The sequence below is a fragment of the Hylobates moloch genome, unplaced genomic scaffold (assembly GCF_009828535.3).
Source record: "Hylobates moloch isolate HMO894 unplaced genomic scaffold, HMol_V3 SCAFFOLD_18, whole genome shotgun sequence".
In the NCBI taxonomy this organism is placed as follows: domain Eukaryota; kingdom Metazoa; phylum Chordata; class Mammalia; order Primates; family Hylobatidae; genus Hylobates; species Hylobates moloch.
The window spans coordinates 49,859,610-49,881,825 of NW_026652293.1; the positions used below are offsets into that span (position 1 = coordinate 49,859,610).

Sequence of the window (22,216 nt, forward strand, 5' to 3'; positions counted from 1 at the left end):
ACACAAGTTTGCCAAAACTTTGTGCTTGTGTAAAAATAAGTCAGAAAGTCATTTTTTTAAAAAGACTTTTATTATTTTTATTTTTGATTGCTCCTGCGGAACATGGCCACACCATAGGCAATGTGCCAGGGTTAACCTTTTTTTTTTTTTTAAGAGATGGAATCTCATATTGTTGCCCAGACTGGAGTGCAGTGGCTATGCACAGGCATAATGGTAGCTCACTACAGCCTGGAACTCCTGGGCTCAAGCATTCTTCCTGTCTCAGCCTCCCAAGTAGCTGGGACTACAGACAGGTGCCACTACACCCAGCAGACCTAATTTTTAAGAGCAGTTTTATGTTCATAGAAAAATTCAGAAGAAGGTACAGAGTTCTACCATATCTCCCCACCCATGCACAGTCTCTTCCAATATCAACATCCAGCACCCAAATTGTTCATTTGCTACAGTAGATAAATCTGCATTAACACATCATTATCATTCAAAGTCCATAGTTTCCACTGGGGCTCACACATGGTATTTACATTCTCTGGGTTTGGACAAACGTATGATGACATGCATCCATCATTATTCTATTACACAGAAAATTTTCACTACCCAAAACATCCTCTGTGCCCTGCCTATTCATCTCTCCTTCCCCCCACCCCAGGTAACTACTCAACTCCATAGTTTCGCCTTTTCCAGAATGTCATATAGTTGGAATCATACAGCATGTAGTCTTTGTAAACTGACTTCTTTCACTGAATAATATGCATTTAAGTTTCCTTCATGTCTTTTCATCATTTGATAGCTCATTTAATGCTAAATAATATTCCCTTGCCTGGATGTAGCATATTTTATCACAGTCTATTTATTCATTCATCTACTGATGAATATCCTGGTTGTTTCCAAGTTTTGGCAATGGTGAATAAAGCTGCTATGGTGTGCATATATATGTGTATATCTAATTATATATCAAGGTTTTGTGTTTTAAACTCCGTTGAGTAAATACCAAGAAGTGCAATTGCTGTATCATATGGTAAGAGCATGTTTGGTTTTGCAAGACACTGCCAAACTGTCTTCCAAAGTGGCTGTACCATTTTGCATTCCCACTAGCAATGAATGAGCATTCCTTCTACCGTACAGTCTCATCAGCATTTGGTGTTGTCAGTGTTCTAGATTTTGGCCATTCTAATGGGTGTGTAGTGTTATCTTATTTTAATTTGCATTTCCTTTTATGACGTATGATATAGAACATTTTTCATGTGTGTATTTGCCATCTGTATATCTTCTTTGGTCAAAAATCTCCTTTTATATGCAATTTTCTGATTTTTAAAGCTTAAAAACTGATCTAAATGAAAGCAAACAAGCAATAACACTCTGAATGTTAAACAGAGCATCAGCACAAAATAACAAGCCTGTGAGTTCAGCAGTTTACACACAATGGTCCAGGCAACTAACGTTGGTCAGCCTCTTGGTCCTAGAGAGCACCCTGGCCCTGAAGTGACCCCACCACCAGCAGTGGGCTTAGCTTTGGAGCAGTAGTGGCCTTATGCCCTTGCATATATTGGGACCTTGCCATGCTTTCAAGTGGTGGGACACTGCCAACTCTTTAAAGGTTCCTGGGAAACCCTAGGAGTCACGGAGATTAAGGTTTTCCCTACAAATTGCTGGTTCAGATTAACAGCTGAGTTATTGAAAATGAAGGTTTGTTTTGGTTTGATTTTTTTTTTCCCTTAAACAGTTGAGTTTGTGAGCTGAGAGTCATTCCCCCTTTAAGTGTGTCTGCTGGATATAAGAGGTGAAAGTGGAGAAAGGAACAAATGTCATAATCACCGAGCCTATTTATTAAGGGCCCAAACTACGTCTGTGGACTTTTAATTTACACCTGTGTTAACATAGCCATACACAGACGCAAAGTCATTGCCTGTTTCAATAAATATAAATCAAAATGATGTGGATATAAGAATTGAAGCCCTTAAACCATGAAAGGAAATTCACGGTAAAGCAGCTTAGAACAATTACTATTTGTTACTTTTTAGACCTTGGGCCAGCTTTTCAAAAAGAAACAATTCATTTTGATTCTATTTTAACTTTTAGTAAAAAAGAAAAGGCACTGAGCAAAAAGTTCATCAAGTTAGAAAGATAATTAACAATTCTGGTTATTTTCTGCCACTGCAGCCCATGTGATATTTTTATTTTTATATATGTATGAGTCTGTGAATTATATGAATAATTTCTCTTAGCATTTTTTTCTGCTAAAAATCAGTTAAATGGTAGGTTCTCAAATATTTCATTCTACAAGTTATGATCTCACTTCAAAATAATCCAAAACAAAATAAAAGGCTAAGCCATTCAGAAATTTCTTCACCCAGAGTCTCTCTTCAGAGTTTAGAGTTACATATTTGTATTAAGATTTTAGCAGGCCATTCTTGGCTATAATCTCAACTGGGAAAGGAAAACTGCCAAAGATTTTTTAGACCTGGGCTCAGGGAAGCAATGGAGAACCAATTACATAATTTTTAAATTGTGATTTGCTAGATTCCCTAGGGTTTTGGGACACAGAGACCTCAACATTTCAGTTTCATAAACTACTAGCCTAGTAATATCCAATAGCCAAAAACTACTAGACCAGTACTATCCAGTAGAACTTTCTCCAGTGAAGGAAATGTTCTAGGTCTGTAATGTTTAATACGGTAACCACTAGCCTTATAATAAGACTACTGAGTACTTGAAATGCAGCTAGTGAGAATGAGAAACTGAATTTCGAATTTCTTAATTTTAATTAACTGTATTTTAAATTTAAATAGCCACATATGATTCATGACTACCATATTGGACACCAAAGATGTAGATAGAGAATCACAAATTATACATATTTGGTGTGTTGAGAATAGGATTTCCATTTTAACTAAATGTTGAGAAGAAGTATGAATACACCTCCTATACTTCTTAAAAACTGAAGAGTTTCATTGCTGTTTGAAAGCAGCCTTTCTCCAGGTCCCATTTGTTTGAAAGTTGATACATCTCTACTTTACTCCAACCACTCAACTCAGTGGAGATAATGTTGAAGCTCAGCACCACCACAGAAATCAGATTCCTTCCCCCATCAGTAGCATAATCCAAAAATTACGTCTCAATCAGGAATATAGACTAAGAGTAATAGAAAATCAAACTAAACAAGAGGAATTCTGGCAACTCTGTCGTTTTTGTGTAATAATTATTGAAAATTAGAGCACACTTTTTTTTAATTTGGCAAAGTGATTCTAATCAATAGAGAAATTCTTGAGAGTCCATTAAAATTAATGTTTACCATTTAAACTGTAAGAAGTAGTAAGTAGTAGAGCACTTCTTGATTCCCAGAGGAATTATTCCCCCAAGCAATGGGACTGTCCTTTAGAAGCCAATTCCTGGGAATGAATAGAACTAGAGTACATTTTTTATTCTCTTGCTTAAAAGAAAAACAAAACAAAAAACATTCCAGCAGGTGTGTTTTACAGTTTCACATGGAGGAGTCAACTAAGCCTGTTTGAAAGGGTGAACATCCTACTGAGTTATTCTTTTCAGAGTTCTTCTAAGGCTGGAAGGGGGAATTAAGTGAAATTTGTCAATCAATTAAACTAGACTGGTCTCACATACATACAAGTAGAATAAGAAGAAAAATAGATACCCTGAACCATTAAACACACACACATACATGCACATAGAATCACCAAGAGACTGGGGTAATGATGAATTCTTCATCAGACTTTCAAAGAAAAGGAACTATAGGTAAAAATAAATATGATCTTTAAAGATTTGTTAATTTATAAAACAGTTCGTTAAGAGACAACACTAAATAATGAAAGGGATTTGGTAGACTTTTAAAAATTATATTTCACTTTTTAATGTCTAAATCTGTGTGATTTTAGAAAAATCCCTTAACACTTATATCTGCTTCCGCTTTCCCATCTGCAACATGAGGATACATTTTCAGTGAAATGCATTGACAACAATTGCTTCTACAACAATATACATATTTGCTTTATGTTTTACAAAACAAGTCTCTATACAAATATAAGGCACTATCATTAGAAGAACAAATCTTTCAAATTATATATTATTCAGGAATACAATTCATCTATATTCAAAATCTATCTCTACGTAGAAAATTGTCTTGTAAATGTAAAGTTTAAAATGAATCTTCAATATTCATTATTTCTAAGAATAATATACAAAGTTTAAAATGAATGTTCATTATCCATAATTTCTAAGAATAAAATGTCTATTTGAATAAAAGTACAAAATTCTTGTACTTTTAAAATAGCATTTGTATTTTTTAATAGGGGTAATTTCTTATCTATCTATTTGATGTATATATTCTTTTATAAAATGTTATATGCATTCTTTAGGCAGCATTTATTACTTTATAACATAATTAGTGGTATATCAAAATGAATACATTTAAACCTGTAAAATTTATGTAGTGTAGCATTTTGAGCACCATAGGACAAGAACTAAAAGCTGAACAAAGCTCTTTCTGAGGTACTGGTCTTTAAAATGGAATCTGTTCATTTGTTTTTAAGGAATCTGTTCATTTTTTGCCTACGAAGACTGTATGGCTGTGCCAATATCTTAAAGCATCATCAACTTTCTATGATGATGACAAGAATTTAAGAATAAACAATCTTTCTATGTTTCAGGGATGGGTGGGGAGCAGACTAAATAAAATATTCTTAATAAGCACCCTGTCAATAGAAAATGATTTTGACTTTTTTACAGAAATACAAAACTATGCCAGGTAATACAATTTACCAAACACTGCTAGGCCAAAACACTTGCAAAAGGGCTCTGGGACCAGGACACAAACAAGAAGTCCAGGTCATGAGCCCTGATTTCTCTGTTGCAGAGAAACTGCTGCAGAATCGGCTGCTCACCAATCAGTGTTCTAAACAGGAAAAGTTTTCCTCTGAAACTCTCAGGGATGACTCAATATCACCTTGTTGACTGTCTATTATCTGACCAGGGAAGAAAGAATAAAATATATTTTGCCACTTTCTTCTTTGTTGACAAGTCACCTTCAGGAGAGGATATTACTAGAAGATCTGGAAAGGAGAAAATGTAGGCTCTAGATTGGCTCTTTAAGACCCTAATTAGGGAACATTGGTTAATCCATTATTAGGTCTCTCTATTCTTCAGTTACTTCAATTGTTAGAGTGACAGGCTTGATTATGTCTAAGACCTCTTCCAGTTTCAAAATTCTTTGACTGAATAATTTAAAGCAGTACTTCTAAGTTCATAAGCCACGAATGGGTACCAGACACCCTGATCCCCTTTGCTCCTGGGAAGCCAGCAGGAGCCCCTCTGGTGTATCCCCTTCAGCTCTCAGCCACCTTGTTCCTTTACCTTAGCATGGCATATAAAAATAATTTGTCCATGTGTTCTGTGACATAAAGAAAACCCTGCTTTTAGAGAAGTTCAGTGAACATTGTGAACAAACACTACCTTAACCAGTTATTGCTCTGGCGATCACAATGATTTGCACAAAACTACCAACGTACACATGAAGAGAGAAGAGGATCCATTATTTCTAAACTGCACATATAGCAGCAATGATGACAGCAACCACCGTTCCCTAAAGTCCACCATTAATAAAAGGTAGTTGCTTGGACTGTAATTATGGCATCCTTGCTACCCAAACTTGAAGCTTTTATGGGGCTTATGCAATTAACTACTTAAATGCATCGTAACACTTGCTTCTCTGACAGCAAAGTATTGATTTTTTCATCATTTTCAAGTCCCCTCCAGCACAAATAAATGTACTACAGTTACAGTTAATGCACTGTGTACATGCATTAAATGCTGGTGTGACACAATTTATTATTTTGTGATATATAGAATAGAAGTCTGGCTTCTCAGAAAGTAGCATCACTGATCTAACGTCAGTATGGAAACTACCATTGTCCTTGATCCTCCAAATTCTCTAACTTCCAAAAGCTAAAGACCTATTTTAATAGGATACTTAGGCTTTAAATTAAAATGAGGGAGCACTGAATGTAAATTTTTTATATATGTCAATGTGGGAGAAAATTTAAAGTAGTCTAACAGAGAAGAAAGATACAGTTTGTATTTTCCTAAAGGTGTCACTGTGGGACCTATAGCAACTACGTCCAGATGATTTTTCGCCTATTTAATTTCTTTCCTTGCAGTTTTTTGGGGCACATCTGTCAAAATATTTTGCATACTAGAGTCTCTCTGATTCAGTCAATTTTTACATAGCTTGATTGTGTTGTTTTAATGACTTATAGGATACATAGTACATTATAAAGCTAAAATTGTATATTGAAAGTGTGATTTCTACATGCCATTTTCACATGCCAAAAAGGCCAGTAGATCCCCTGATAAAGTCGCATATCTAAATAGACCAGGAGAGGTCATCACATAGTTCACAGTCAAGCCTTTTCCTTGGATACAACTACACACTACAAATTAAAGTTGGTGAGTAAAAAGCAGTTAATTTTGTTTGGTTAGAAATAATATCATTTTAGTTTTAGCATCTAAGACAGATGCCAGCATTTCACTCTGAACAGATGGTAATTCCATCTAATAGTGCATCTCTGTATTAGTAAGGTCTGTTGTGTATACAAACAGTAATAAACACTAGGTAAGGATCAAAATAAATTTTAATTGTTGACATTAAATTCTGGCAGCCACAGTTCTAAGGCTGCAATACTCCTTTTTCAAGTCTGTCAGATTTACTAATGCAGCAAAAGCTTTTCCAAAACCTGCCAGATCCCAGTTCCAAGAAAAACATGTTTGCACACTACCAGTTACCAGCCCTCAACCAGGGTACCTGTTTGCAGATGCTGAAATAATTCTTCAAGAATGACTTGGAATTGGTGCTACCATCTATGTGATGACCAGCCAGTGCTTCTTTTCAAATGCCCCTGAAGGACTGAGCATTTAATTAAGAAGTTAGTATAAAATGTTACATCCAATTGTTACATTAGGGGTCATGGTATTATCTATCACAGCCACTTTCTTACCCTGCTAAGTAGGGATCTCTCATCCAACTCATTTTCTTCAATTTACAAAGCTGGGCATTCCTGAACTTCTCTGAAAGTGACATCATCCTTTCATTTGTTTGTTTTGCCCCAGCCTGAAGGATTTCCCTGACAATCACAGCAATCATCAGCTGCGCTTTTCTATAGGCTTGCTGTGGATCGAGTGTGCCAACAAGCACCAGTTTGGTTCTCATGATGCCTCCAGCGATCTGGTATTACAAGGAGTAGCCCCTATTTATTTTGAGAAGCTGCCATGTTAAAAAAAAAAAAAAAAAGCATTTAAAAAAAGCAGTTTGGCATTCAGGTGACTGTTCAATAACAAACATGCTTTGCAATCATATTTCTTTAAAAAATGGATGCATTTTTTTAATCATGAAAAATATATTGCTTCCACCATATGGGACAACCTACGACTCACCAACCGATTTAAGATGCGGCATATTGAGCTGACCATATGTTACAGTGCTGTTGAATGGCTGAGTGATTCATGCCCGTCACATTCTAGTATATCAATTAAAGCTCCTTGAAGTCTGCATGATTTGTGTCTCTGTTATTAAACCCTGCTAATTCATCCCACTTACACATCTGTTATAAATCTCTAGGAGTGCTGCATGATTCATGGCAATCTGTGAGCATGCTACAGCAAATTCTTCTCCTTGTAATTAACAGTAAATTGTTTTACTGCCATGCAATGAATTTTTCAGTTATATTGCAAATGAACTCCTAAATGTGCAGTTCTTTCCTAAGAACTGACTTATATCATTAGGCAATTAAAAAGTATTGCTTTAAACCAAAAGCTTTTAATCAAGAGAAATATAACTTAAACATTGCTTAAGAGCCATGGAAATTTGACATGTTGGTTACAAGTGTAAAATAATTTCTGTTGAAAGAGCAAAACAAACAAACAAAAAATCTTCAGTGTACTCAGGATTTCACTGATGCTAAGACACACCAACTGCTGCCTGAAAACAATTGGTGGGACAAGTTTTGCACAGATACTGTTTATCTTAGAAGTTACTTAAGTCATCTGTCATTACCAAATTTCTCAGACTACTTTACACTTCCTTAATTGTAAAATGGTGCCTTTATTCTTGAAATAAATAATTGGATAATTAGCCAAGTTGAATCATCAGAGGATTCCAATGCTGTTCAAGTGTTCTTGTCAAAGGTGAAGCAAATTCATTTCAGCTCGCCTCTGCAGCTCTTCGAAGAGGCTTTGATTTTTTTTCCCCACTTTCTTGGCAGCAGCCTCAGATTCATGAGTCCATACATCAAGTCAGTAGTTTAACAACAAATGGAATTAAATTCAAAGAAGGGAAACTAATTGAAGGACAGCAACAAAAGTGTTTGGTAATGTGCTTTTTAATATGGCATGCCACATTTACATGATAATTTTTCCTTTTTAGCATGGAGCAGAAAGTGACTAGCTTAATGAGGGATTATTGAAGACAGGAATGAACAAAATGCATTCATAACTAAGAACAAAGATTGTATTATGAAACAAAAACAGGCAACCTCAGAGAAGTAACTGGGTGATTGGTTTATGCATTATGAATAAAAAGGTAGAAAAATATTTATATTAGTATTCACTAATTACTATATATACAAGATTGTTGTAATTAAAATTATAAATTAACATATTAAGAGTGCTTGTTTAATCACTCTGGCTCCAATTCACAAGGAAAAGACTTATGTACCCGAATGCAAAACAATGTGTGTTTTCAACCCAGCAGCAAACAGCCTATACATTTTACTTTGCATTCAGAAAGAAAATTTAATGCACACTAATTACTTGCTTTATGCGAGACGGGCACTTCTAAGCTTGTAGTATGGAGGTCAATTTATGATAGGCAAGGGAAATATCACATTGACCCTTCAGGAATGGATCTCCAAAAGTAATATCTCATAAGAAGGGTTTAAACTAAACTCAATTTGCAATGGGTGGAAATGCACAAATTTCTCAGATTAAAAGGAGAATCTTAAAGAAAAGTATTACAAGGATTTTAAGAGGGCCCAGTTCATCAACTCATTACCTTCATACACCCAGAAGCAACTCCAAAGCCATTAATAACCCTGCTTGAAGATTTTGCAATGGAGAGAGATGCAGCTGCTCTTGAGAGAACACCTCTCTCAAATCAGTTCTCAGACTTTGTCACAGGCATCAAAACTGAAGAAGCAGCAATGCAATACTCTGGATGAAATGTACCCATTCTAATCATATATTTAATTGAAAAAAATGTTTAAAACAAGAGAGAGCCAATTATAATTCTCAAGCTTTTTAATGAAATAGCCAGATAAATCTTCACAAGTATCTTTTTGATTTTTGAGACTGAGATTTAAGGAGGCAACATATCTTTTCATGAATCAAATGCTTCTAAAAGGCTAATTACTACTTCTAATTGGTGGTGCTCTTTTTCAAAATTTTTGAATGGTCACTGGTCTCCTTTGATCTCTGATAATGAGCTCATATGAGCTATTAGACATGAGTTAAATTTCCCACAAATCCATTGGAATTCATTGGAATAATATGTACTCTCCAAATTGCAATGTTAATAGTAGAAAAAACAGATCAGGATGAACCATAAAGTTGCAAGTCAACTTTTATTACTCTCCTATAGCAAAATTGTTGACCATTCAAAAGAACTGGCTTTATTATAGGTCTGCAGTGTATTTCTATGATTTAATGTCTATATGTTATATTCAGATGTTTTATTTTGGAAAAACATTTAGAAATACACATTCATCTACTGAATAAGGAAGGAGGCAAAAAGGATGATGGATTTATAATTTTTTCCTGGTATTCGAATAAAAGCAAATAAGTTTATTTTCACTGATCCGAACAACCCTAAAAATGATGTATTTTATAATAAACCCAACTGTAAGTAAAATTATTTTTCCATACTTTTGTCATATAAGAGACTTTCTTTCTCTGCCGGGCAGGTGAAGAATCAGATAGTTCTAACAAAATATATTAAGGAATTAGAAAATAAACATTTTTTCCAGAAAAAACACTAAAATAAATTTTTCTTTAGAAAAGAAAGGATTTTACATGGAAACAAAAGGAATATAATTTTTTAAAGAATGAAAATTGGGTAGAAGAAAAATTTTAGCAAAGAAAAAAAAAACACACACACATTTGAAATTTACCATTATATCTCCTCCTGCCACTGCTCAATCCTTCATGTTCCAGCTTCTGCTTCAACCATGCTAATTAGGGTAATCCCCAGAGAGTCACCAGTGACCTCGCATCCGTTTTAGGTCACATTTCTCTTGCTTTCCCTATACCACATGACACTGCAGACAACATTCTCCTTCCAGAATTCTCTCTTCCCTTGCCTTTGTTGATACTGCTTCCTCTCAGTTCTTTTCCTAATTCTGACCATACCTCTGTTCACTTCACTCTTACTTTCTTCTTTCTTCCCAGATAGAATATTGACTAAGGTGTTTTCTTTGGACTTCTATTTTGCATTTTCTCTGCTTTCACTAATTGATTATAACCTATAGCATGAGCTCCCATCTATATGCAGATGAATACAAAATCTGCATCAATTTTAAGCCCCAGATTTGCGATTTCTGCTCCTGGATGTTTATAATTGTCATGGATGTGTTTCTATCAAATCATCAAATAAACTCACGAGTTTATTTCTCCCATATGTTCTTTGTTCATCTTTCCCCTTTTATTTAATGGCACCACCATGGGCTACAATATTTGCTATCATTGTCCATCCTTCCCACTGCTTAAATTCCAGGTCTGTCTTCCTTGAAGTCACTCCATTCCCTTCTTTCAATCTTCACTTCTACTCATCTGATTTACTCTCTTATTGCCTCTTTAAAAATGTCTACCAGACTCTTATTATACCCTCTCTTCTAATCTATTGTGTACTCTACTGCCAGGGAAGTCTTCATAAATCTCTGCTTTCATTACATCAGTACCTGGAACAGTGCCAGCCCCTAAAACAGAAACTAGCACATGGTATATGCTCAGCAAATATCTGCGAAAGTCTTTACCATACTTTTATAGTTTATCTGAAATAGCCTTTAATGAGGTATCTATTCAGTCTCCCAAATCAAAATCATTTATCTCATTTTCTACCTTCCCATAGCATTTTTTTCACCTTTCTCACAGCCCTTAGCACATGTCGCCATGGTGTTAATCCTACCTGTTGGATCTCAACTCCTTAACCCAAATGCTGGGTATAATTATCTTAGAATCCTCCACAGTGCTTTAAATAGTAAGCCCTCAAGAGATGGCTCTGAATTGAGCATTCACAATAAAATGTAGTAGTAATACATTTATGGCACATTATTAACTCTATATTGCAACCGACAAATGTGAAATTTGCTGTTTTTGAGCAAAGTTTTGAAATGTGCATAATAATTCTGAATGACATACTTCTTACAGAAATAATAAATAGTGCTTTCAGATTTTAAACCTTTCTAAGCTTTCTTTTCACAATACAATCCTTAGTTTTAGAATTCTCCATTTTATATTTTATAATCATGTTAGAAAATCAAAGTTGTAAAATAAACTCTCCTTGATTTTGATAACATCAGAAATTCCATAACATTTATACCGTGACTAATAAAAGTGTTATATAATATTATGATAAAAATCATGACAATACATTTTTATTGAGAATGAACTGTGATGGGTACTGCTTTAAATATTTTACATGTATTAACTATTTCTAATCCACATCAGAACCCTACAAAATAAGTTATGCTTATTTATAAATTGGAAAACTAAGGCACAGAGGTTAGATAATTTATATAAGGTCATACAGCTAGTCAATGGCAGAGCCCAGATTGAAACCCTGGCATTGTGGCTAACCATTTTTTTCCCCTTACATATATGAATAAACTCTTATTTTTGTAAGTCAACTAACTTTCACATCACAAGACTTTTAGCGAATATGTTTCCAGTTCTATTTTTCAAGGATAAAAAAACTAGAGAGAGGATTCGGAGGGCTCTGACGAGTTAGTTTTACTTCACAGTCCTGCCAGTGGACAGGAGTGGTTTTAATCGCCTCACCAGTAACTAAAATGAGAGCTGCACAGAGCACCCAGGTACATCGTCTTTTATGCAACAGGATCTTGCCACTGCAACCAACGAGGATACTATCAGCACAGATGTTATCACTAATGCATAGGGCAGGGAGATTCTATTCTGTAGACATGTTTCCTGCTCTTCTATCCCCATCTCCAGGATCTAGCTAGTTTCCGGGGACAGGCATGTCTCTCTTCAGGTTCTTTAGTTTGCTTATATCTATGAAAAGGCAGACTAGATCTCATCTACAAGAATTATACTAATAACAGCTCTGGACACTATTGCAATGAGGTTCAGATGGGAGCCACCATGATATGCAGCCTAAAGGAGAAAAGCCTTGGGTGGATATATTGTTATTGAAAATTTTACTGGAAGGATGATAAATTAAATTAACAACAGCCCCCAAGGAAGTAGAGTAAGAATGTTGAGTAGAAGTTACTAGGAGATATTTTTGATCAATCTAAGAAATCACATTTTAAAAGAGGTATCTAAAGATGGAATAGCTTTGTCTGAGACATAGTATTTCCGTAACACTGAAGGTATCAAACATGGGTTAGATGAACACTTGGGGGGAATATTACAAAGAATATATTGATACTGGCTATATAGTAACACTAGATTATTTTTACATGTTTTACAACCCTGAGAGGATGTGATTCCAGTTTTGCACGGCCACGTGCTTGGGATCCCTATGTCCCCTACTATAACACACCCAGTCTTCACCCTGTGTTGTCTCCATTTTTACTTTCTCCAACTTGCAAGACTGATTCTTATTTTAATTTTTGTCTTCTAGTCTGAAATTGTATCATTTAAAGGAGATACAGTCCTCCTCTGCTGTCCATATTCAGCATTCAGTAAACGTTTAATAATAACACAGTATACAAAAACAGACAGTTTTATAGGAGAAGAGTGTTTTGTACAAGCTAGGTACTCCATCAATGTATTCATACATCTGAAATGCACATATATAAAATATATAAAAATACAAAGAGTTCCGTTATAAATTTAATAAACCATAATTTCTTAGAATTTCAGAGTTGTTTGCATTAATGAAAATTTTGAAAAAAAAATAAATTACTTGGATGAGATCACTTGAGCTAAGCAATTTTTTCCAGAACCAGAAAAAAAAACCCTACATAATTGGACCTGTTAATAATAGGATGAAGAGATTTGGGGAGGAGGTCTAGGAAATGTTTTTACAGGTAAACATGTGTTTTTGTAATATCTGTAATTCATCTAGAATGTCTTAATCTCCTTACACATGGACATTTCTTTAAAGATAACCAGGAAACTAAGCTTTTATCTAGAATCAGAAAAACACTGATTTGAAAATATATTAATGTTAAATAATTGGGTTTTATAAGTCTTACTAATACATGTAATCAGGTTTGTATGAATCCAGTTAGTCCTGAATGAAGCAAGCACAAATTATACAAACCATTTCTACTAAGATTATACTTAATAACAATTCTTTTATTTACATTTTATTAACTTATGAGCTTCTTAATAATAGATAAATGTTTACCTATTTCATGAAAGCCAAATGTAACACCAGGCCACACAGTAATTTCTAGATGTTCCCGTGGATGAGGAGTGAGTAGACCCAAGCATACAAAAAATGTCTGGACTGAGGGAAGAGGTATCCTAAAGTCCTCATAAGAAGCTTCCTGATTGTTTCTCACAGTTGTCAGGACACTGCTAGGACACAGGTTGGTAGCTAAGCCCTGGAGTCACGCTACAACTAATTATATTTCTATACATTTCTAGTTCTATATATTTGTATATGTTTCTAGTTGTATATTCTATATATTTCTAGTTGTAGAGTGGAGTCACTCTACCACTAATTATATTTCTTATTATGACACAGCTATAACTCATAACTCCTAGGTACCCCTTAAAGTTAAGTTTTGGTTGTTGTTGTTTAAAACTGTCAAGGTAAGAAGCAATCAGGGTTAGTGAGAGAGGAGAAGAAAGCAGAAAAGACAAATATAAAGTCACAAGTAGAGAAGGTGTTGAACATTATAAGTTTTTTTCTTGATAGGCAACAAATTGTTCATATCCATTAAAACTTGCTTACCTGCTGCTAAAGTTTGTCCTGCTCCCGAAGCACTGGTCACACAACCAACTGAATTGCAGACAGTAACGGTAAACTCATATATCCTATAAGGTTTCAGTCCTTCTACAGTGTAAGATAGATCTTGGGATTTAGCAGTGTGCAACAGCTTCAAGGCAAAAAAAAAAAAAAAAAAAAAAAGAAATAAAGAAAGATAATAGGTAATCCGTGTGAAAATATAACCTTGGCAGTCAAAGTTCCATGAATTCAGACAGAGGGAATTATTGCCAACCACCATTAGGAAAAGGATTTTTCTTTTTTTTGAAGAGTCTCGACAAGCCAGGATTTAATTGATAATTGTACAATCACACTGTTTTATGAGGTAATAATCCAGTTCCTGAGTGGATAAATGAGAAAACCAAGTTATTGCCTCATAAAGCAGCATGGTGGTATGGTTATTGTCACCAATGGTAGAGATAAAGATGGTGACATTGTCATTGCTATCATGATAAAGTCCAAACAAAGCCATGGGGCTTGGCCAAAAGTAACCCAGAGCAGTAATACCCAAGCTATTTGATGGTGCTAGGACAGAAAGAAGTGCTGTTGCTATGTTAAATCAATACTATCATTTTCTTTATGAAAAAAAGTCACAGAAGAAAAAGGGAAAAAATTAAACATTAAGCATATTACTGAGCATCCATGTTAAGTCAATTCTCAATCTTCTTTCTTATATAAACAAACATATAAAGATTAGATCAAACGGTTACGTTATTTGAAATATTATCTTTATCATATAATTTCAAATGAAAATAGCAGATTTGAGCAAAGAAGACTGACAGGAAACTCATAGTCCATGAATAAATTATTAAACAATTAACATTGAGAGTTGGTTCTGTCATTATAATTTGAAGTGATCAAAGGCAACCATGTAAATTTGTTTAGGTTGTAGGTACAAAGGCCACTAGAAATTATATTCAGAAAATAAAAGTCATTAAAACAGAGAGTATGACAGTAACTATGAGTACAAAACGAATTTTCTTAGGGCTACTGATACATAGTCACATAAAATAATCTTCCATAAATATAAATACAGATAAATGTAAAGTTCAGTAACATTTGGAGTAGTTTTCTAGAGACTTTCTCTTTATGGGTAAAATAAAATTCATTTGGAATATTTGCCTAAGTGTTGACTTTAAAATTTCATACATTACATGAGTAGTTCTAAAAAGCAGTGAGATTGGAATGTAGAATACAGTGTTTTAATAACATTCAGAAATAAAGGTGGCTTTAAAGATTCTAAAACTCTAGGAATAATTTAAATTTAAAACTTTTAAACCGTTTCCTTGCAATTACATTTTGAAATCAGAAAAACATCAAATACCAAGTAATTCTTTATTTTTCTAATTCTAAAATCATTATTGATATAATGAAGATATAAACTTTTCTGTGAAATGTGATTTAAAATTTTCTAAGTAAAATAAACCTTGAACTGAGTTAAGCTTATGAATATTGCTATCATATTCATCCCTTTTAGAATAATCCTGGTAGAATTCAATGTAAATTTTTAGAAAATGGAATTGTTTTTAGGATAAAATACATGAAGCTATTTCTTATTTAATATAGGAAGTACAATTATTTTTTAAACAAAATATTCTTTGTAGCAAGAACGCACAATAAAATAAAATAAGAAATAAGAAATCTACACTAATATTTATTTTGATAGGCTTTTCCTTCTCTACAGATGATTATTATAAATTACATTATTTTAAATACATTATTTGCCCCAGAAATTGCAGCATAAAATTATCACTTGGATAGACTTTGTCTTTATCATGTACATACAGTCAATTTATAAGTCTTATAAAATGTATCTAATTGAAAGTTTTTCATGAAATAAGTCTTCAAAGGGGTAGGAAAAACTCTACAGCAGCTTGATCCCCCACAATGAATCCTACATCATCACCACTTTTATGTATCCCCCCTGCCTCATTCTTAGGCAAAGGTTTCTTACTATTCTTATAGCAGATTTTCCCTGGAATTTTGGCTATTTATTTACAAAGATTATAACAAGACATACTCAAGTCAGTTCAGATACAAATTTAATCATTGAGAAGGTAAAAAAATTGGACTTTGTTCTGCTACTTTTGATTTCATTTCCTTGAATAGAGAATATTTGCACTGGAGAGAGAGCTCAAAAGAGAATAAGGTGGGCCCAGTGCAGTGGCTCATGCCTATAATCCCAGTACTTTGGGAGGCCGAGGCAAGTGGATCACTTGAGGCTAGGGGTTCGAGACCAACCTGGCAAAGATGGCAAAACCCTGTCTCTACTAAAAATACAAAAAAAAAAAAAAAAAATTAGTCAGGTGTAGTGGCATGCACCTGTAGTCCCAGCTACTTGGAAGGCTGAAGCACGAGAATTGCTTGAACCCAGGAGGAGAAGATTGCAGTGAACCGAGATTGAGCCACTGCACTCAAGCCTGGGTGACAGAGCGAGACTCTGTCTCAAAGAAATAAAAATAAAAAAGAGAATAAGAGAATAAGGTGATATATCTATGTCCTTATTCCAGTTCAGCCATAAGGAACAGCCTTTTAAATAACAACAATAATAAAAATATTTATTTTCCTGCCCCATTAAATGATAGCTAGTTTATAAAGTATAATGTAGTTCCATACTATTAATAATAATCACTAATAATAATGTGTCAATATTTATCAGGCTCTTTAAGCAGGTAGGTGAGCAGAAATGGTTTTCCCATTTCACAGATGAATAAAACCAGAAGCACAGAGATGTGTCATATGGCTAATAATTGGGAGATGTGGAATATGAACAAACAGGTTGACTTCTAAGGCTGTATTTTATAAATAATATTTCTCCCCTTATGTTTTTCTTAGAATAACTACTATGATATAAGTAATAGATAAATCAAAACTGTGTTTTACAAAGAAAGAATAGTTCATAAAGCCAAAGAATAGTAAAAACAACAAAATAAAACATCAAGTATAAAAGAGATACAACATGGCAAAGACCACATGGAAGTTATAACTAAATTCATCTTAAATCCCATGGTATACCAGATTGGTAGACTGACCTGTTTAAGTTAAAAGATATATATTATGCCAGTTGTGTTTTCATCATGAGATAGTTGCAAATGAGTCAACACGTAGACAGATTAATGAAAAATAAGTAATCATAAATTATTTATTGGCTCTTCTTTTTAATCTAGTATAGAAAATAAAAGTGTGTGCTGTACATGCGTTCTGTCTCCTAAAAAGGCTTAGAAAAAAATGGCAAACCTATTAGTGGTGGATTGTATAGTGTCTCCCAAAAATTCAGAATAAGACCTTATTTGGAAATAAGGTCTTTGCAGATGTAATTAATTAGTTGTCATCCTGGATTTCAGGTTAGTTTAAAATCCAATAACTGGTATTTTTATGGGAGAAATGAGAGGGACACACAGACCCAGAGGAGACAGAGACACAGAGGAGGACTTGTGAAGACAGAGGCAGCAGATATTAGAGTTATGTTGCCACAAGCCAAGGAACGCCAGGAGCCACGGGTAGGTAGAAGAGAAGAATTGTCTCCTAGAGCCTGTGAGGGACTCGGCTGTACTAACACCTAAATTTCCATTGTTGTTTTAAGACACTCAGTTTATGTTAATTTGTTACACCAGCCTGAGGACACAAATACTCTAGGGTACAAAGATCTGACCTCCTAGCTTAATTTGAGATAAGCTAAGAGGGTCATTTCAGCTCCAGAACTACCCACAGAATCCGCTGAGGCTGCTTCCACTATTGCATCACAGTTCAGCTTCTTTGCTGTTGAATCCTACATACTTTATCACTTCACATTTGTTGTTTCTGAAAGTGCTCCCCCAATAAACCTCCTGTACTCAGTCTTCTACCAAGAGTCTGGTTCCGGGGGCATTTGCCCTAAGATAGTCGTAACAGGACTGGCCCTAGGAAGGAGACTCTAAAATGATATTTTGGAGCTCCATCATCCACTTGCTGGTTTACAATGACGTCATCACAGACAGCAGGTAGAGTACTGATAGTCCACAGCATGCCCTCGTGGTGCAATGCTTAAACTTCCATTAGTGGTGAACTGCGATGAGTTATCAGTAGAAGGTAATTCACTGGTTTGGTGGAATTAGTAATTACAAGGATTACTCTGGGGAAACTAGTAATTATAAGTCTAATGCATGGATCTTGCTGGTTGCTATCAATGCACTGAAGAAAGACAAAGGAAATCTGAGGGTGATTAATCACCAATTTAAGACAAACTATAAAAGCCACCTTGACAGTATTCTTTCTCTATATCACTAGCATCGTATTAAATGAATCAGATAAGCAAGAAATGGTAGGTATGCAGAGGTGAGACATACGTGTTCTAGAAAGTGGGAGAGCAATATTATGAAGATTAAGGAATCTGCTATATCAGTGAAGTTTTTAGGAGTTCAAGTGGCCTGAGACATGCTAGGATATCCCCTTCAAAATAAAGGACAAATTATTGCACCTTGCATCTACCACCGCTAAGAAGGAAACAAAATGTCTAGTTGACCTCTTCACAATCTGAAGGGAGCATATTCCACATTTGAGAATACTGTTCTGAGAAATTTACTGAGTAATATGGAATGCTGCCAGTTTTGAGTGCATCCCAGAGTAGGAAAGGGCTCTGCATCAGGTCCAGCCTGTGGTACAGGCAGATCAGCCACTTGGGACATAACGTGTAGTAATTTTTACAGCACTAGAGGTAAGCATTGTGGGAAAAAATGTTGCAAGGCACATATAGAAACAGAATCACAAGGCAGATAGACCCCAAGAGCTTGGAACAACGGCATAACATGTAACGGAAACTATATACCATTTGCTGAATGGCCCTAGCATGCTTTCAGGCTTCAGTAAAAGCAGAACATCTGGTCATGGCCATGCAGCTAGAGCTACTTTTTTATAATCTTGGAATTGTCTCAGCCAAGTCTTGAGGTTAGAAGGGCCCAACAGAAATTCATCACAAAATGGAAGTGGATGTCTGAGATTGGGTATAAGCAGAGCCAAAGGCCGTAATACATTGTGCAAGCAGATGGTTCAGGCCCCCATGACATCCACCATTCTTATACTGGTGGCTCAACCTCAGCTCATACCTATGACCCATGGGAGGTCCCTTAAGAGCTGAACGAATGGGGAAAAAAAACAGAATTTAGTTTACAGATAGGATGTCTTGTTATGTGGCTGCAAGTTAAAAATGGTAGCTGTTGCTCTATAACCCTTGTCAGAGATGGCCCTGTGAAACGGCAGAGAGAAGAAATCCTCTTAATGGACAGAAATTCAGGCGGTTCACCTGGTCACCCATGTTGTGTGGAAAGAGACGTGTATCAAGGTAAAATATACCTGGACAATATGGCAGTGGCTTGGAAATATTAGCCAAGGGCATGAAAAAAAAAGATGGAAGGATCAGAAACTAGGAATTCATGGAAAGAAAAATGTGGCTAGATCTATGGGAGTAGGCACAAAGTGTAAAGATCTTTTTATCTTATGCTAATGCCCAGAGAAGAGCCTCTCTCTGAGAAGAGGCACTGAACAGCCAAATACAGAGAAGAACTTGTTCGGTTGACATCCTTCCATCAGTTTCTGCTATTGGCCACCTGGATGCTGGTAAAATGGGCAGAGACGTATATCAGCCACAACTGTAAACTGGAAAGAACAAGAGCCTCCTATCTTCTAGGAGTGCTATATGTATCAGATGAATTAGTTCACATACATAGTAAAGCCTCAGTAACTTTTAGCTATGATAATTCTTCTCACTACTGCTAGCTGGGGGATGAATTACTAGAGGGCAATATATTACTGTATATTCAAAACTTTGAACGTATTCATAATTCATTTTGTTATAAGCTGTGATAAATTCAATTCTTCAGATTTTTTGAAGTAAAAATGTATATGAAATGTACATATAAGAAGTTTTATGAATGTTATTTATATTTCCAAAAGAATTAATACAATACAATATCAACTGATTTTGGACTGGTTAAATAATTATTGTGTGTCCAAATAACATGATAGTACACAGTTAATGAAAGTCAACTTCACGTAAAATATTTAAGGAATATATGATAAATGGAAAAAACAAGTCTTACAAAATAAATTATACCAACTTAGTTTCAATATATGATTATACTGGAAAAATACAAGTGACATACAAAGAGGGAGGCTTGTACACATAATATTATATTAAGAAAAAATGCCCCATTTAATCAATATAGAGGGAGAATTCTGTCACAGAACTCTGCAAACTCAAAAAATGTCCAAATGAAGCCCTAAGCCAATTCTGAAAGGACATTAGTTAAAAATAACAATACCTGTGAAAACGCCACGGGAATAGACTGTTGAGGTGATTGTTCAGAAATCATATTGATGTCATACCCCACAACTTTTCCTCTTGTAACATTATCTGCTGGCTTCTCCCAGGAGATATTGAGCGAGTACGAAGAGAGGGGAAAGACTGAAGGAGGGATCATGAATACAGGTGCTATCAATGAGAACAATAACAACAACATCAAAACAATGAATGTCGTCCCTATATATTTTTAAATTGAATTCACATATTCATTTTAGTTTCTGAAATACCTTGTACCTTTTAAAATATTCTGCTTTGAAAAAGTCCGAGAATATGCTGGTATATGTAAAAGGTATTCACTTTTTAAAATGTTACCGGAAAGTATATTCTCTATCTTCATATGAAGAGCTACTTTCTACTTACAAAATAAAAATCTCATAGGAATTTACTTGTGTTCATAAAGATAGGAAAGTGGATAATTAGATAGGAAATTATAAGTCTTACGAGTATCTAAAAGAAGTCACAAATATAGAATATCTCAGTTCAAAAAGTTCAGAAAAATGCATGGTGATGTACTGGATTTCCCATGTAGGGAAATACGTCATTGAGCCAATCCAATGCAGGTGGCTGAATATTATTCATCAGAAAGAAGTAAACCTAAAGCATTCTAAATAACCCCAATGAATGTCTCAAAGTTTTTGTTAAATTTTTATTGAAATGTTCAGGTTACATACACATGCATTTCCCCCCTGCCACTCTTGAGCTCTTTACAGGGATTTTAAATGTGCTAGCCAAAGGTGTATTATCAAAGGAACTCATTGCACTTTCATTAGCTAGTGACCCGTAAGATTACAAGGGCCCAGTATTGCAGTTTCACACATTACTTTTCATTTCTGACCTTGATTTTCCCCTTCCAGAATGCCATGCCTCATCACTTGTGCTATCATGGCTCTATTATTTGCCCAAGATGGCTGGTAGTCATTAAGAGATGCTCAAGCACAATGCGTATTTTATTCATGAAATGATTCCTTTGGACATCAACCTAAAACTACCCTCATCCTCCATATTCCTAACAGGTCAAGTTTAGATCAGGGCTTGGGTTTCTTTGATATCTACAGATTAAACACATAACAAAAGTGTATTTTTTTTTCTTAAAGGCTCATGAAATTTGAAGTGTTTTAATATAAAAAATAAGTGGAGGATTAAAAATTTTTGCCTTAATGAAGATACTCCAGAAAATTTAGATATGTTGTCCTCCTTCCTTATCATCATGCCAACTGCTTACAAGCACACTTGTGAATTATAGATTTTGATGTTCAGGATTCTGTCATTATGTACAATCTAGTATCCAAACTATTTATTTTGGAAAGATAAAAACAAAGACAAATTTGTGGAATTGGTGACAGTTATCTCTTTCATTGAACATAAATTATGCTGTATATGGAGCAAGATGAGACATGTGTCCAATCCACTTCAGGAGTGGAAACCAAATGCTATTTTTGACAAACATTCCCAGAAGACTATAACTATAGTTAAGCCATTTTCGCCCCATGAATTAATAACTAAAGCATTTACTTTTGCCCCCTAAAACTTGCTGCAAGGACTTTATGACCTTGAGTTGTTTATGTAACAAATCCATATATATGAAAATTTTCCTTGGTCTGTGGAAGTTTCTAATTCTTGCTTCTCAAAATGTACTTTCACAGTACTTTGACTTTAATTTGAAGAAGCATTTGCATTCAGAGGTTTTAAAAATAGAACTTAAA

At 34.8% G+C, this 22,216-nt stretch overlaps 1 protein-coding gene across 1 annotated transcript in view; it reads right to left on the bottom strand.

Annotated features, from left to right (window-relative positions):
* USH2A (usherin) overlaps positions 1-22,216 on the bottom strand; it is a 798,563-nt gene that overhangs the window by 547,333 nt on the left and 229,014 nt on the right. The window contains exons 19-20 of the mRNA XM_032136481.2: positions 20,473-20,642; positions 14,144-14,288 (exon numbers count right to left, since the gene is read on the bottom strand). Coding sequence (XP_031992372.1) covers positions 14,144-14,288; positions 20,473-20,642 — 315 coding nt within the window. The remainder of the gene's footprint in view (positions 1-14,143; positions 14,289-20,472; positions 20,643-22,216) is intronic.